This window comes from Carassius auratus, chromosome 7, assembly GCF_003368295.1.
Source record: "Carassius auratus strain Wakin chromosome 7, ASM336829v1, whole genome shotgun sequence".
Classification (NCBI taxonomy): domain Eukaryota; kingdom Metazoa; phylum Chordata; class Actinopteri; order Cypriniformes; family Cyprinidae; genus Carassius; species Carassius auratus.
In genome coordinates this window covers 10697760-10714136 of record NC_039249.1, presented here as the reverse complement: position 1 = coordinate 10714136, position 16377 = coordinate 10697760, and the positions used below count along the sequence as shown (strand labels likewise).

The following is a 16377-nucleotide window of genomic DNA, read 5'->3' as shown; positions in this document are numbered from 1 at the left end:
CCACACACTTGGTGAAAGGAGACCCTTGTCAAATCTGTCATTATTAGCCAATAGCATTTTAAAGAGGAACAATATAGGTATTAAGTTATAACTTGAAATCATTTATCCTTAAAATAGACTATAACTATAAACAGAAAGACGAAAACCGCAGGTAGGTCTAACAATGTCTTTTTACTTTCCATTTAACTGAGCTTTAAAACACAACTGATGCATGATCTTGATGAAGTTCACTTACATGAGAAAACAAATACATAATCTGACATATAATTCTGAAGGTGGGAAAAATATACGATACGGCACATTTCCTTTCTACATTGTTTTTCAAATTAAACATTCAAGAACACCACAGCATTTAATTAAATAAGCTTCAGGCTGAACCAGAATAGTCATGCAAAATAAAATAGACATCACCTTTAAACCACTCACACATACCACGAACATTTCATGATTGTTTATGAAGTCTTTGAGGTTGTCATTTGTTGTGTTAATACTTATACTGGCTCTATGGGTTGGGATAAAACACCTTGATGTGTATTGCGGAGTTATTACGGGTGCGTGTGAGCGGCTCCGCCGCCTCATCCGGGTCATCGGGCTCCAGGTCATCTATGAGCTCTACGGTGGACGTGTTGGCCGCCAGCTGCAGCGCACCCTGGCTGGACGTCTGGAGCTGCAGGGCGATGTTTATGGCCCGGTTGATGGCCAGTCCCAGACCGTGGATGCAGATTTCCCTATGAGCGTCCAGAAGCTTCTGACACCTCGCCAGCTGGGCCTTGAAGTCGGTTTTCATGTTGACGTAGACGTCGTTCCGTCGTTTGGGCAGTTTGCGCGGCAGACGCTTGCGGAGGGTGAACTCCATCGGGTCCACCTCAAGCGTTGAGCCCTCTGGGGCGGGCACCATCGGGTTATGGGCTACAGAAGCGGACACCGGGCTGCGTGGCTCGGCCATGTCAAAACACGGGAAAAGCTCTGTACCGAAAGAACAAGAAGTTAATCAACGCTTAAAGTTGATATGTTGTTGTTGTTGTTTTCAGCGAGTGAAAATGACACACAGCAGACCTGTGAACACTCATAAATGTTATAAATTGGCACTAATGTTAGCAGCTGAATATATTCACATATTCATTATTTAGGTTTACATATCAATTAGTACAAAATAGCTAAATAAATGGCGGCTTTTGTTTGTTTAAATCAAAAGTCTTTTGATTGACTTCATTGAACCGATTCATATGAGTCAATCCGACGACGTCCTTTCAAAAAAGAACCGACTCCTGCGAGTCCTCGTTCATGAATCGTCGGTCGCGCTGTTTGTTTAACTGTAACGGTAACGTTACACCGTTGCGGCGTGGCGAAACAGAAATAAATGAAACCCTATTAACGTTACTGGTTTTTCCGTTCCGTAAACATTCGGTCCTGGCTTTTATTTTTAATGAAACCTGTTTTCAGCTCCCTAGAAATAACCAACGTTAAACCATAATCATTATCCTATATTATTTGTTTTTGAGAGCGAGTACTACCTTGAATTAGATGTGCTTGTTTTTCAGCTGCAGTCAAACTAGCTGGTAAATAAATTAATCTTCGTATTTCTTCTTCTCTTAATTTTATTTGCGGTTTACATCTGTGTATTTCCAGGATCGTCTTCTCTCCTCATATACCGGAAGACCGCTCACTTACACAGGAACTGAAACCTTCAGACGCTCTGTTCGATTACATAATACGTACTGCTCTGTTATTGGATGAAACATATGTTTTTTTTTATTTCGTATATTATATCATTATAAATTAAGCACAATAGAATAAACTGTGTTTATGCGTCCCAGTACTCATTTGAAAGAGAGACTTGATAAAATTGCGATTATTACGTCGTGAGGGTCTTTTATTTTGAAATTCACTCGGTTTAACGGCATTGTGGGTACGGAGAGTATAGTCACTCAGCGCGGGATTACAATAAGTGAACCGACATTTATGAAATATCTGTTTAATTTGTCTGTTCTTTAGTTTTATTGTTTATCTAGTTTCATCCAAGCCATGTCAGACACATGGAGTCACATCCAGGCGCACAAAAAGCAGCTGGATTCCCTGCGCGAGAGGCTGCAGAGGAGAAGAAAAGACACAACTCAACTGGGCATCGGTGTGTTGATAAACTAACGTCACGTGCTGTGAGATCTGCAAAACGATTAACTGTACCATAAATGGCATTTGAGATATTTGTAAAAAAAAAAAAAAATCCATATTTATAAATAAAATACTTCCTGGATATGTAATGAGAGATATCATTAAAAACCATGTTGTTCATACATTCAGCTTTATTAGCTTGATATCAAATGCTGAATATAGAGACCACATAAGATTCTGTAAGAAGTGTGGTATCATGTTGCCGAAACTATCTTTAAATGCATGCCAAAGGAAGAATGAATCAAGTTTTTTTTTTTTTTTTTGCAATAGTGCACTTAGTGGGTCTATGGTGCCACCTACTGTGTATGTGCATTTTTCCAACAATTAGGTCTTGTTTTTAACAGAGACTGGAGCTGTTGAGGGAGGATCTGCAAGGAGCGACAGCCCTGGACCGGCGCTTCAGAGTCCTCCACAAGTGGACGTTGAGAAGCCTCCAGACCCGGAACTAGAGAAGAAGCTGCTGGGATACCTGTCTGAACTGAGTCTTTCTCTCCCAACTGATTCCCTAGCTATCACCAACCAGCTAAACACAGTAAGATCTGTGTGCATGCTTGTGTACACTATGGCAGATGATACACAGGGAAACTTTTTGAGCAATGTTGCAGGGCAACAAGGTAAGACAAAGGGACAACGACCGATCTAAAGTATCCAGTTAAAGGGTTAGTTCACCCAAAAAATTAAAAAGATGTCATTAATGACAGTGGGAAAATGCCCAAGCAGCATTGCTCAAAAAAAGTCTCCCCATGTATCATTAACTACCAGTCAAAAACCTGGACATGTAGGTTTACTCATTATTACTACCTCCTGCATTAGAGAACAAAATAGTAAAATTGTTAAATCTGTTAAGTATATGGACAATGTGAAACATAAATTGTCACATTTATCTAAACTTGTTTTGAATACTATAGAAATATAAATTTTTTTTGTTTTTGTCTCTCTGTCCTTCTCAATCTCCCTCATTTGCATCTTTGACTCAGTCTGAGTCTGTAGTTTCCCATGCATGCATCCAAAGTCTCCTCCTCAAATTTTCTGCCCAAGAACTTATTGAAGTTCGACAGCCGTCCATCACTGCCTCCTCGTCCTCTTCCTCCTCGACCCTCGTCACTTCAGTCGACCACACCAAACTATGGGCAATGATTGGCAGCACAGCCCAACCACAGAGAACTGCCATTAAAAGAAAAGGAGATGACATCATCCATCAAAAAAGAGCCCCTGGCTCCTCCCCTTTGCTTCAAGCACCATCTTCACCTCCTAAAAAGTCCTCTGCTTCACTGGGTCCTGCCTCGAACTCGCAGCTTACAGGGTCCTCTGGTGTTGGAGGGGGCGGGCCTGAGAAAAAAGGGCGGAGCAGCAAAGTACAAGCATCTCATCTGGACATGGAGATTGAAAGTCTACTGAGCCAGCAGTCCACTAAAGAACAGCAAAGCAAAAAGGTATAATAATTGAGTAGCAAGTGCATTTATGTGTATGTGGAGTCTGATGTATGTATACTTGTGCCTCAGGTGAGCCAAGAGATCCTAGAGCTGTTAAACACCAGTTCAGCAAAGGAACAGTCGATTGTGGAGAAGTTTCGATCGCGAGGCAGAGCTCAAGTGCAGGAGTTCTGTGATCATGGGACGAAAGAAGAGTGTGTGCAGTCGGGCGACACACCTCAGCCCTGCACCAAGCTGCACTTCAGGTCAGTGCACAAACACTGCAAAAATTCTCATTGAAACAAATAACCGTATAAAATATCTATAAATTAGAATTATAATAGTCTATGAATTAACTGTATAATCATACATTTAAAAAAACTGGTAAAAATAATCATCATTAATATTTTTTACTATGCATTATGATAATATTATCTGAACGTATTATAAACAAATAATTTAGCCATGTATATGTATACATGTTTTAATTTAACCTTCTAAGGCGAATCATCAACAAACACACAGATGAGAGCCTTGGCGACTGCTCCTTTCTGAATACTTGTTTCCACATGGACACTTGTAAATATGTGCACTATGAGATTGACAGCCCTCCTGAAGCTGAGGGTGACATGTTGGGGCCCCAGGCAGGGGCCACTGAGCTTGGACTGCACTCCGCTGTGGGAGACGGCAACGATGGCAAGTTGTTTCCTTCACAGGTAAAGTGTCATAAATATTGACCTCTTCCACAGCTTCTGTTATGCTGTAGTATACAGTAAGTGACTTCAAGCTGAAATTAGCTGAAACCACTATAATATAGGAATAGATATGTTCTCTTGGGTTCATAAGTTCCTACTCCTTCTGGAATGTAAAGTCTACACTAGAGAGTTCGCTACTAACTAGCATGAAACTAACTCAGTACTTTATTTGGTGATACCATTTGTTCTTTAGTTATTTTGCTTCTTGTAACTAATGCTTAAATACATTTAATTATTGTAACAAAATAAAACTCACTCATGAATTTTTATTTAACAAGAAATCAAAAAGAAATTAGATATATATTCTGATTTATTTATTTGATCTGCACAACATGGACTGAAGCCCATACATACAATCTGAGTTTGTAGAGAAACGCTAACAAAGTAACTCGTTCACATGTGATTCACACGTTTTCTCTCTCAAATTATAAGCAAGTGTAAATGTCAACATTATTCTCTGTGTCTAAAAGATTGAAGTCTGAGGGGTTTAACAAGAGCTTACTCATGTAGTTACACCTGGTTGAAAGTGTCTGTTAATATTCAGTGGGAATGTAGAGTAAGTTTAATGGTGCAACACAAAAGAGGAAGTGATGTGTAAGTTGTAACTTTAAATCAAAAATAGTTGTAACTTATGTACATCCGACACAACTGGACCTAGATGTGTTTCTGTCCTGTAATTGCTTAGAGCATTCTTCTTTCCTTTTCACATTTGCTGTCACTGTTCTTGTATTTGTCTACATATTCAAACACTTTTTTTTTTTTCAAATTAAAATTGTGATTGGCATTTTTATTTTGAGACATAACAGAATTATGTCCTCTAACCTTATCCCCTTCTCAGTGGATTTGCTGTGACATCCGATATCTGGATGTGTCTATCTTGGGGAAGTTTGCAGTGGTGATGGCCGACCCGCCATGGGACATTCACATGGAGCTTCCATATGGAACACTCACAGACGACGAGATGAGGAAACTCAACATTCCTATTCTGCAGGATGACGGGTTCCTCTTCCTCTGGGTGACAGGAAGGTAGGGGCTCTGGGGAGCGACTGAGCACAAAGCTTCTTAAGACCCTTTTATCTAAGTGTATTAAGATTTTGCACTTTTGCCACACTGATAAATGTAAACCTAAATACAAAATAAAATGATCTTGTAATAAAAATCTGTGATTATATCCAGATGTTTTGGATATTCCAGAAATAAATTTTGAACAACTTTGAACACAATTGATTAAATCTGTGTCTAAATGCATTTTCCATTATCATATGTGACCCTGGAGCACAAAACCAGTCTTAAGTAGCTTGGGTATAATTTTAGCGAAAGCCAAAAAAATAAAACATTGTATGGGTCAAAATTATAGATTTTTCTTTTATGCAAAAAATCATTAGGATATTTAGTAAAGATTGTGTTCCATGAGGATATTTTGTAAATTTCCTACTGTTTTGATCAGTAATATACATTTCTAAGAACTTACTTTGGAAAACTTTATAGGCGATTTTCTCAATATTTAGAATTTTTTTGCACCCTCGGATTCCAGATTTTCAAATAGTTGTATCTCGTCCAAATATTGTCCTATCCTAAAAAAAACATACATCAGCTGAAAGTTTTTTTATTTTTTTTGTTCACCTTTTGGATGATGTATAAATCTCAATTTTGAAAAATTTACATTTAAGACTGGTCTTGTGGTTCAGGGTCACATATGCATGCCATAAGAAGAGGTATCTATAAATAAATGATCTGAAGAAATTAAAAAAAGGGTAATTTAATGCCGTCTTACCAACAGTCCAAATGCAGTTCATCAATAGTTCATTTTCTGTCTTCACAGAGCTATGGAGCTGGGCAGAGAGTGTCTAAGCTTATGGGGGTAGGTGATTTTACATGTGGAAAATGTGATGATCTCTTTAAATATAGCTAATATTTTTGTTTTCTGTCATTCAATTAGCTATGAGCGTGTCGATGAGATTATCTGGGTAAAGACTAACCAGCTTCAGAGGATCATTCGTACTGGAAGGACTGGACACTGGCTAAATCATGGCAAAGAGCATTGCTTGGTATGTGTGAGAATATGAGAATAAGAATCAGAATGAGCTTTATTGCCAGGTATGTTAACACATACAAGGAATTTGTTTAGTGACAGAAGCTCCACAGTGCAACAGAATGACTGACTTTAAGACAGGACACAGATAATAAGAATGAGGGGAGAGCAGGGGGTTTCCCCTGAAGTCCACGATCATCTCCACTGTTTTAAGCAGACTCGTCACCGCCCTGAATGAGGCCGATGAGTGTGGTGTCATCTGCAAACTTCAGGAGCTTGACAGAGGGGTCTTTAGAGGTGCAGTCGTTGGTGTACAGGGAAAAGAACAGTGGGGAGAGGATCGAGCCCTGGGGGATACCAGTGCTGATCGTACAGGTGGTGGATGAGAGTTTTCCAAGCCTCACTAGCTGCTGCCTGTCTCTCAGGAAGCTGTTGATCCTCTGACAGATGGAGGTGGGCACGGAGAGCTGAGTTAGTTTGGGCAGGAGGAGGTTTGGGATGATAATGTTAAAAGAGGAAAGTAAGTAATGTCCAGTGATGTCCTGCAGATAAGCCAAAACTAGTCTTTCAAATGACGTCATGACCACAGACGTTAGAGCCACATGTCTGTAGTCATTTATTTTTGTAATTTTGGATTTCTTTGGGACGGGGATGATGGTGGAGCTTATGAAGCATGGGGGTGTTTTTTTTAAACCTGCAATAAGTGATAGTGATCTCCTTCAGGTCTTTCCATACTGAAACAGGATCACTGGAAAATAATTGGTTCTTTAGCTTTCCGGTATAATTTCTCTTTGCCACTCTGATCTCCTTTTCCAGTGCGTATTTGCCCTGTTTATACAAGAATCTATCCCCATTTCTGCAGGCATCTTCTCAAGGCTGCTTATATTGACTTTTCAGCAGCCATTAATTATTATTATTATTACATTTGAAAACAGCTTAATATTTTTGTGAAAATACATTATACCTTACTTGTATTCTCTCCTTTTCTTTCTCTCTATCTCTCTGTTTGTTTGTTCAGGTGGGAGTAAAAGGAAACCCGCAAGGTTTTAACAGAGGCCTTGATTGTGATGTTATAGTGGCAGAGGTCAGTCCTAACCAGTATTGCTGATAAAGCAGTGATTAATTTAAAGTCAGTGATGATCAGTGCACTAAAATACCATCTGTCATCTGTCTACAACTTAAGGTCCGCTCCACTAGTCATAAACCAGATGAAATCTATGGAATGATTGAGCGTTTGTCACCTGGTACACGAAAGATTGAATTGTTTGGGAGACCACACAATGTGCAGCCTAACTGGTGAGTCAGACGTTCAGGGACTTTTTTGATTTCCAAATCACTTACGTGACTAAGTACACGTTTAAGTAATCAGATGTGATACCTCGCTTTATTGCTAACTTGCTCGTTTTTTCTGATCTTTCGCAACCTGATTTGTTTTCCAGGATAACTCTTGGTAATCAGCTGGACGGTATTCACCTTTTAGACCCTGAAGTAGTTGCACGTTTTAAGAAGCGCTACCCTGACGGGGTCATCTCCAAACCTAAAAACATGTGAGGACTGGGCTAGTGAGAGAATTTACAGCTGATTGTTGAACTCTGCCACAGGATTCACGAGTAAAAGAACACATTTTTATATCACTTTGCTTTTTTAAAATAAAAACACTGAACCACGTTTTTGTCGTCGTTCTGTACAGACTCATTAATGATTTCACAGGTAATTCTTTATAGACAATTTTTTGTTAGAGTAGTATAAAAATAAAAGATACATGTTTCTTTTTGAAAAAGTTTTTTTATTTTTTACAATCATCAGTGAAAGCAACAGGACATGTGCTGTTTTAAATCTATTATAATCTATTTTTACATTGTCCTTTTTTTTTTACTATAAAATTGATTTAGACATTGCATACAAAACATACCAAAAATATCTTCTCTTTCACATTGTGACTTCAAAGGTGTAACAGTGTCTAGTGAATTCTGTTCTTTTACTGGGTTTGAGTGTAGAAATCCACATTTAACATTTAAAAAACAAATGTTAATACATGTGCACACAACAAAGTGAAGAAGTCTAGATACACATCACTAGTAGGTAAACCTGTTATTTCAAACATGTCGTAACAGAAGCAATGAGTGGATCATGACAAACATCTCCATTCATTTCAATAGTTTTATGCATGCAATAAGAAGAAAGCCTTTCAAAGATTTAGAATCTGGGCCATCTTCATAATAATATATTAATTGGTGAAATTGCATAATTACATAAAGTCCATTAAACAACCATCTTTTTTATTTTTTATTTTTACAAAAACACCCCTCAAGCTAAATTGGTTTATGGTCATTGCATATGTCAAAAAGACTCGAAATCTGTACATAATAAAAATGAAATTAAAGTCAGGGCTGTGATATAAACATTATGTTAAAGGACCTTGATGCAGCTGCAAGGCAAAGAAAATGGCACTTACAAATAAAGCCAAATGAGCTTAAAAAATGTTTTTTCTGTTAATGTGAAAAAAAACAAAAAAACATTTTGTTGCTTCACAGTACACACTAAATTTATGACAAGGCAAAGTGTGGTTCATATTATTAGGTATCCTATTCATCAAATATCCTGAACAAATTTATATCTGGCTCAAAAAATTACATTGCATTATAGTGTATAGTGTTTGTCCACAGATAAAACCAGCATCTAGTTGAGATCATTTAGATTTAGGCTGTGGAGGGCAAATGCTACAGGCTAGAAAAAAAGCACTTAATGGTTATCATGTAAACATCACTCTTAAGATTGTTTCTAAATATCCCTTTCACCCAATTACACTCAGTTGTACCTCTTTACACTCATTGCTGTACCGAAATTCAGACAAGTATCTTGACATTGATATTACAATGCATACAGCTGATGGTCATGAGTGTCCATGGGCGTGCAAGGAGAGGAAAACTTCCATGTTTCTTGTTCTCATTCTCCAGTCCCCCCCCCCCCCCCGCCCCCCCCCCCCCCAAAAAAAACTCTCCAGTAAGGGACTTAAACTGGACAGGGACTGTAAATCTGGATTCTCCAGAGACTGCCTGCAGAACAAAGTTAGTATGTTGCATCCACTGCATTGATGTTGCTATCCATCTGGTGTCTCAGCGAGAGCCGAGCCTTGTGGGAAAAATAGGCCTGTGGGCACCTTGGACTGCTGCTGCTGTCCCCTTCACTGCCCCAGGAGGTAGTGGAACACAGCCGAGGTTTCACCTCTTCACTTGCTACTGCTGAATAAGCAGAAAAGAAAATTATATAATTATCTCATTTCATAAAAAAAATAAAAATGATATACAAATTTAGAATCTTCACACCTCATAAAAACATAATAAAAATAAAATGTTAATGCACTTTGAAAAAAACATATATAGTTTATGCTGTCAGAGAGAGGACACGGATTTCATGTCAACTACCAATTTATCATTTGACCATGTTATCAATTGCCTTTTAGCTTTATCTGAAAAAGTGATAAAGTCTGAGATATTGACTTACCCGTCTCAGGAGGGCACTGTTTTTTGCACTTCTCCTTGCAGCGTCTGTAGAAAGGAAAGCACTGCAGCATTTTTACACCCATGTCACCAGAGGGAGCTACAGACAAGAGAAATACATGTTAGACACACTGACATCACTATGTATCACCAATAAATAGTAGTGGACAGCTTTACTTCAACTATTACTTTTACTTCAGTACATTCCAAAGCACAAGCTCGTACTTTTTACTTCCCTACTTTTCTTTATATTTTCTCCTTATAACATATCACGTGCTCTAACCGTGTCTGATTCAAGAACGAACTGATTCTTTTTTTAGTGAACCTTTTAAATCGGTTCGCAAATCGCACCAAACGATTCATTTTACGAATTAGAATGATCGGATTGCAGCTGTTCTCGAATCGACAACTCACTGATTCAAATGAACCGTTTAATGACCTCCAGTGAACTGAATTCACAAGTAAGAACCGTAAGATCTTGTGAGCGCGTGCGCGCGACTGATGCTGCTAAAAGTAAGTTATTAATGTCGAATTTTAGGAATATTTATTGTAACTGAAAATCACATTTAGATCAAAACTATCAGATGTTTGTGAACTAAATCTGCTGTAAAGGGTGATCTATTCAAGCCCACTGAAATGTTTGAATGCAGACTCATCAACATCAGTGTTTCTGTTAAAAAAAAAACCCGAAACATAAAAATAACACAGATTTAATCAAATAACTCATGCACGTTCGAATTCCCAGCTGCCGTAATGTTAACAGTTTTATTTAAATGATATTGCATGTCCTATGTGACGTCTGTTTTTATATTGTTTATCTACAGTATACATTTTTATATCGTTTGGATTAACTAGCCGAGTAGACAGAAATGAATGTTTATTCATAACCATACTGAAAATAATAAATATTGTTAGCTGATGCTAACTGTCTAGCTAACTGCTAAATTGAGGTATTTTTTTTTCGATCTAAGTCCAAATATTTGTATTCAACCACCTAGATAAATTACATCTGGATGGAAAATAAATGATGTGATGGTCAGAACATGGTAACTACAGTAATTGGGAAGTGATGCCATCTGATGTTTTTACATCACAGACAAGGTTTGAGAAGAAAATTAAATATGAAAACATAATTATATTTTCCTTAAAATGTCCTTCCTTACTTCAGGCCTTATTCTCATGTCATTTATATAACTGTGCACAACAACAAACTTTAAAAAACTTTTTTTCTTCATGGTGAAAATCAGTTGGTCTTTAAAACGGAGTACTTTTACTGGAGTAATATTTTATTACACGTATCTGTACTTCTACTCAAGTACTTGATCTGTGTACTTCATCCACCACTAACATTTCTAAACTAGCAAAAGTGTCTATTGTTTTTTGCCCTCCTGGTGCTACTGTGGTCATTAAGGTAAAACGGCTGTTGTTTGTTTTGATTATTGGTTGTATGTACTGTAGCCTACTGTATAATCTCATTACAGCCTTGTGTATGCAAACCTCTGTTCTGTGGTCTAATCCCATACAACGACGTCAGTGTGTAGACTGAACGGAGACGGAGTCATCCGATCGAATAAATCCATGAGGTATTACACGCCAGGTCAAGTCCTCTGATAGAGGCTGGCAGTTTTGCAATCTTGGCACTATTAGGAGTTCGACTTGTAGTTTATGAATCACTTTTGACAGCTTTTAAAGTGTATGAATCATAATTTGTTTATAAACTCGTGTTTGAAGTGATTCATGCCCTGCAGTTGTTGAGTATGTGGGTTACAGATTGATTTACTTAGTGTATGACTTGGTTCATTTTCATCAGAAACCTAGCCAAAGACAAATAGAAACATGTCTTCTTAAGAGCTTTTTGTGACGAAGTGACCAGTGCTCCTCTTATCACCCTTTCCCAGGTTTTTCTGGCCTTTGGTTTGTAGTATACAGGGTTAATGGTTAATTTTTAATGACTTGGCATTTACTCTGTTCTGATATGCTCTGTGAATCCAGTCTGCCCCAGAAACCAATGTAATACCTTAGTGGCCGACCTGCATATTATTCTTGGGTTAATGTTTGCATATTAAAATAATACATGCTGAATAGGATCATAAAAATAAAGCTTGTGTAATAAGTCATGAGATCAGAGTAGTCAGCCTTGAAATGCAAGTCATAACATAAAAAAAATAATGTTTTCCATCCAACTACATGTCGTTCTCATGCATTAAAGAGTGTCTGTGTGTTAGTAAAACTGTTGTTACAGAACCATGTCACTACATGTCATTGTCGTTCACTGTCATACATAACATTCTGTTCCCATCCCGTCCTTTTATTTCTGTTATGAACTCATAAATCAGAGGCGTTCTCTCATGCTATTGTTCAGCTTCGTTAAATTGCCTGAGGACAAAACGTGCACAATTCTGAATTGTAATTAACTTTTTTTTAAAAAATGTATTTTGCAAATCAGTTGTGTTGAGAATTTTGTAAGTGTTGGAATAGCTCATTGTTTTGTGGAAAAGTGAACATTTTGGAAAAACATCTGTTCAGATCTGCCTGCAAACATAGCATGTTATGAGCATTTGTTTTGCTCTTTTATTTTAGTTTTAGCATTATGATCATTTGTTGATTTATATTTTAAGATCTTGATTAATTAAAGAGGCTAAATGATAAGGGACTGCTTGATTTAACTCAAGTTTTTTTCATTTCAAGTTTTCAGGCTTCTGCAAATGTCTTCTTTTCATTATAGTCATGAAGTGTCACCAGTTCAGATCGCAGATGAAATTATTTGTGTTTGATAAATGGTGTAAAAAACAGCCTCAGATGGTTTGCATCAGTCCTTGCATCAAACCACAAACATCTGAGCTTTTGTGGAGAACATTGTGTCCAAGATATTTGCCAATACTGACGCTGAAAACAAAATGTTTTAATTATTCCCTTTGTTCCAGTAAATGCACACACATTTCTGTCACTTCTTGTGCCAATCTTAAACATTCCTCTCACTTTTTCATAACTCAAGCAAAACATAATTTATGTGGAAGCGTTCATCAGGGGAATTAAGATTCCATTCTTATTTCTTTGTGTGCTCGGTTTATGGCGAAAAGCGAAAGAAAAAAAATGCCCAAACCAGTTTGGGAAAAAGTGTATAAGGAGGATACAGAACAGAGGAAATGTTACATTTTCTTTCCTAATGGTTTAAACTTGCCGATGTTTTTGCCCAGAGACCAAGAAATGATGTAAGTAGTGTATGATTTACAGCTAAGTTGTTTACTAGTCATCTAGACATGCACTTATAAATGTACTACAAGCAAGATCTTGTATACACAAAAGCAAACACACAGAAAAATCCTTATAGGGTTGTAATCTAAACTTGTGGCCTAACATGATGTCCCACTCCAGGTCATTTACCAAACACTGTGAGATGTGTTTGTGTATCAGTATGCCTGTGTTTTGTCTCTTATAGTCTGAGTACATATGTACTAAAGTTACGACACTTCATTCTACTTTGCCTCCTCCTTCATATAGCCTCTTTTCTTAGAATAGGACACTAGCTATGCACACATTCAATTACACACCCTCAGAAACAAACAAGGGCTGTCATCCGAGACATAATTTCTCACTGATTTACAGCACCACAGCATTTTTCCTGGACTGTGGATTGCAGCAATGCATAGGATGCATGCTTTTCTAATCATTTCAAGCGCACCGCTTTTTTTCTCAACAAGCTTGTGCATTCAATAAAATCTTCAGCATTTTTGAAGGAGATAAGGATAACCTGTGAATTCAAACGTGTTTAAGTTCCTTCTTCTGATCAAAGCTGTAGGTCTAATTTCACATCTGAAACTGTGAGCTGTAGGTGAATATCCAAATGATTAATAAGACCTAGTTTCAGTATCAGTGGTTTTCAGTTTCGTTGTTTACGTGGTGTAGGCTAGGCTATATTTATGAGAGGCTGATTGCCCTTTTTGGCGTCCAATATATAAAAATAGACTTTTGACGCATGCATGTGATTTAGTTCTTGCAGGAAGTTCATAAATTTGAGTGTTGATGCTTTCAAAGGTGTTAGAATCTCAAAGTGACTTTTATGATTTTAATGTCATTTTAAATCGCTTGCTACTCCCCCCCTCTCCCGCCTGGCTGCATGCTCGCGCGCGCTCACGCGCTGTCCCATTGAGACTTGCTGTGTGTGTATGTGCAGTACGTGACACTCGAGCACGCTGTGGTGTGACAGGGAAAAAGGGGGGAGGCAAATGCATATAAATGTTTAAATATGAAAGGATGTTGACAAGATCACATGTGATTTCCTTGGGCATGCTGCAAGGTTATTCGTGGTCCAGACGCACCATTCGCAGACAAGTACGTTACATAAAATCTCGTGCAAGAGATCAGCCAGAGTTAAGAGGAAAAGTACATCTCTTAAGCGAAAATAGAGAGAGGCTACCTGAGCAGTTGAGCTTAACAACACCTTCACTGCTGTCAAGCAGTTTGCCAAGCGATGAATGAAAATCTAACGCAAATTTCGCTCTGAAGGTTACAGGCTATTTGCTGATAGAGAATTAGTGGAAATATTTATTGGTTTAATAATGCATTTTTACCCTCTGGGAGTTCACAGTGCTACGCAATAAAATAAAATTTTCACATGTAGCCTTGAATCATTAATACCCGTGTTAAAAGGTTTCATGGATTGTGTGTGGAATTATATTTTTTCTGTCTGGCTATATTTAATATGCATCCTGTTATTCGTAAAATAGATGATAAAGCATAAAGCCAGAATAATTTTCATCTAAATCTGACTTTATGCAAGAACAAATAAACAAACGCTGCTGCAGTGTTCACTAAACAAGCAAACAATGCTTCACAGATTAGGCTAGCCTACCTAAAAACTTTAAATATAGCGTAAAACACAAGCAGCATTCATTGTAGCTAAATTACAGTTGATTTGTAAAAAAAATAAATAAAAATACTGTAAAAGGTGTATTGTCCTGTTGGAAGCAATTAAGCTACAGCCTAGGCTGCGGTAATTTATACACAAAAGCAGTTTTACAGTAAAATTATGTATTTCCACTAACAGCTTAACAGGTTTTCTTGTTAAAATAACTAATTATTTCAAAAACATATAGCCTATTTCTTACCTGAAGCAACTTTGACATGAATATTGTTAGACACTCCCTCTTTGACACACCTCCATATTGTTTAACAACCTTTATAGGACTGAATTTTCCATATTTGTATAATTCAGTGTGTACAGTTTTATACATAGCCTAATATTAAATAGTCTAATCAATTGACTCACAGTTTGTTCTTTTGAAACGCACTTATTCTGGCACGTCAAGCAAAGAATTCTTCAGATTCCAAGTGATAGTTGAAATGTTCTCCAACTCACTGACAGATCACTGGCAATGATTGAACCCGTTCAGCTACGACAACATGGAAAGCTTCAGGTCTGAGCACAGCTTTAAATAGCTTATCTGAGCAGCACGCCCTCCTCCTCCTCCTCCTCCTTCTCTTTCACTCAGTAGCTTGCTTGTGTGCTGTCACGTCTCCAGCTCAGCATGAGAAAAACATTCTCACTATTCAGGACCAATTTATTAAACTATTTATAATTTTCCCACGTGCAAGTTCTTGAGGTTCTCATTTCCATACTGCATGTCATATAAATTAGTCATGCATAATGACATGCATGAATAGTTCAGTTAAAGTGGACATTTTTATTTTGTGCTGCAGTATAAGGATGATGAACATTTTAGCGTTTATGCATTAGTATTGGAAGCCACTGAGAAAATATTAACCTCGGTCTCATGCTGTACTTAAAATTTCATCCACAAGACCATTAAGATGTTTTAATGTTTTAGATTTATCATCATTGTTAAAGTTTTTAGAAGTTTTATTATTATGATGATTTTTATTTCGCATAATCAGAGTTTTATAGTGTGTTTAAGATATTCTTAGATCACAACTCTTGGCCATTTGCAGTTTTGCTTAATATAACTGCAGTTTTAGGCAGTAGGCCAGTCTCCACAAGCCCCCACGGCTCCAGTTTACATTCAGGGCAACATCGAACACTACTTCATACGCTGAATCTGAAGAGCATTCAACTTCTCAAGAGTAAAAGATCAAGCAAACAAAAAAAAGCTAATCTTTACACTTCCAAGAAACATCACTGACATCAGCATAGACCAGGAAATGTGTATTTACACCTTTATTCATTTTTATTTTCTAGCTGACATTCTGTTTGCTGTTTTTTTTTTTTTCCAGTGGAAATTTACAAACCAATTAGAATTCTGAACATCAAGTCCGCTCCACAATCTGGGTCGAAGGGCAAAGCCCCCCATTGCTGGTAACTATTGTGTGATTTAGGACCAATAGCATTAACCCATTTGCTACTGATCAGAGAGCAGTCTGAAGTTTGTCCTATCTTTTAGTTATTTCCATTTAAAGACTTAGTTATTTGAGTTATTTCCATTTAAAGACTGATTTAAGAACAGTGTTAGAAGGATAAATAAACTCTGAGATTTTCTTTGAATTCTCAT

The 16377-nt window shown here is 37.5% G+C and overlaps 2 protein-coding genes and 1 long non-coding RNA gene across 3 annotated transcripts; 1 reads left to right on the top strand and 2 right to left on the bottom strand.

Moving 5' to 3' along the window:
- Positions 1–156: 156 nt before the first annotated feature.
- Positions 157–1721, bottom strand: LOC113105898 (ribonuclease P protein subunit p20-like). Its single transcript, XM_026267274.1, has 2 exons — positions 1515–1721; positions 157–966 (listed from the first exon to the last, which is right to left on the bottom strand). The coding sequence occupies exon 2, from the start codon at positions 944–946 to the stop codon at positions 503–505; it is 444 nt and encodes a 147-aa protein (XP_026123059.1). The 5' UTR covers positions 947–966; positions 1515–1721; the 3' UTR covers positions 157–502.
- A 123-nt stretch (positions 1722–1844) lies between these two features.
- LOC113105868 (N6-adenosine-methyltransferase subunit METTL3-like) lies at positions 1845–8039 on the top strand. The gene is made up of 11 exons (XM_026267225.1): positions 1845–2128; positions 2517–2704; positions 3150–3605; positions 3675–3850; positions 4087–4300; positions 5178–5365; positions 6162–6200; positions 6279–6387; positions 7390–7455; positions 7555–7667; positions 7811–8039. Exons 1-11 carry the CDS (start codon positions 2026–2028, stop codon positions 7920–7922), a joined length of 1764 nt encoding a protein of 587 aa, XP_026123010.1. The 5' UTR covers positions 1845–2025; the 3' UTR covers positions 7923–8039.
- Positions 8040–9327: 1288 nt separating this feature from the next.
- LOC113105904 (uncharacterized) lies at positions 9328–15293 on the bottom strand. The gene is made up of 3 exons (XR_003292410.1): positions 15141–15293; positions 9876–9971; positions 9328–9613 (listed from the first exon to the last, which is right to left on the bottom strand). It is a non-coding gene; the product is annotated as an uncharacterized LOC113105904 (long non-coding RNA).
- Positions 15294–16377: the final 1084 nt, after the last annotated feature.

Coding starts and splice junctions, on each gene's coding strand:
- LOC113105898 (XM_026267274.1), bottom strand. CDS start 946: ATGGCCGAGCCACGCAGCCCGGTGTCCGCTTCTGTAGCCCATAACCCG.
- LOC113105868 (XM_026267225.1), top strand. CDS start 2,026: ATGTCAGACACATGGAGTCACATCCAGGCGCACAAAAAGCAGCTGGAT. Junction 2,129..2,516: donor CACAACTCAACTGGGCATCG/GTGTGTTGATAA, acceptor TGTTTTTAACAG/AGACTGGAGCTGTTGAGGGA. Junction 2,705..3,149: donor TCACCAACCAGCTAAACACA/GTAAGATCTGTG, acceptor TCTTTGACTCAG/TCTGAGTCTGTAGTTTCCCA.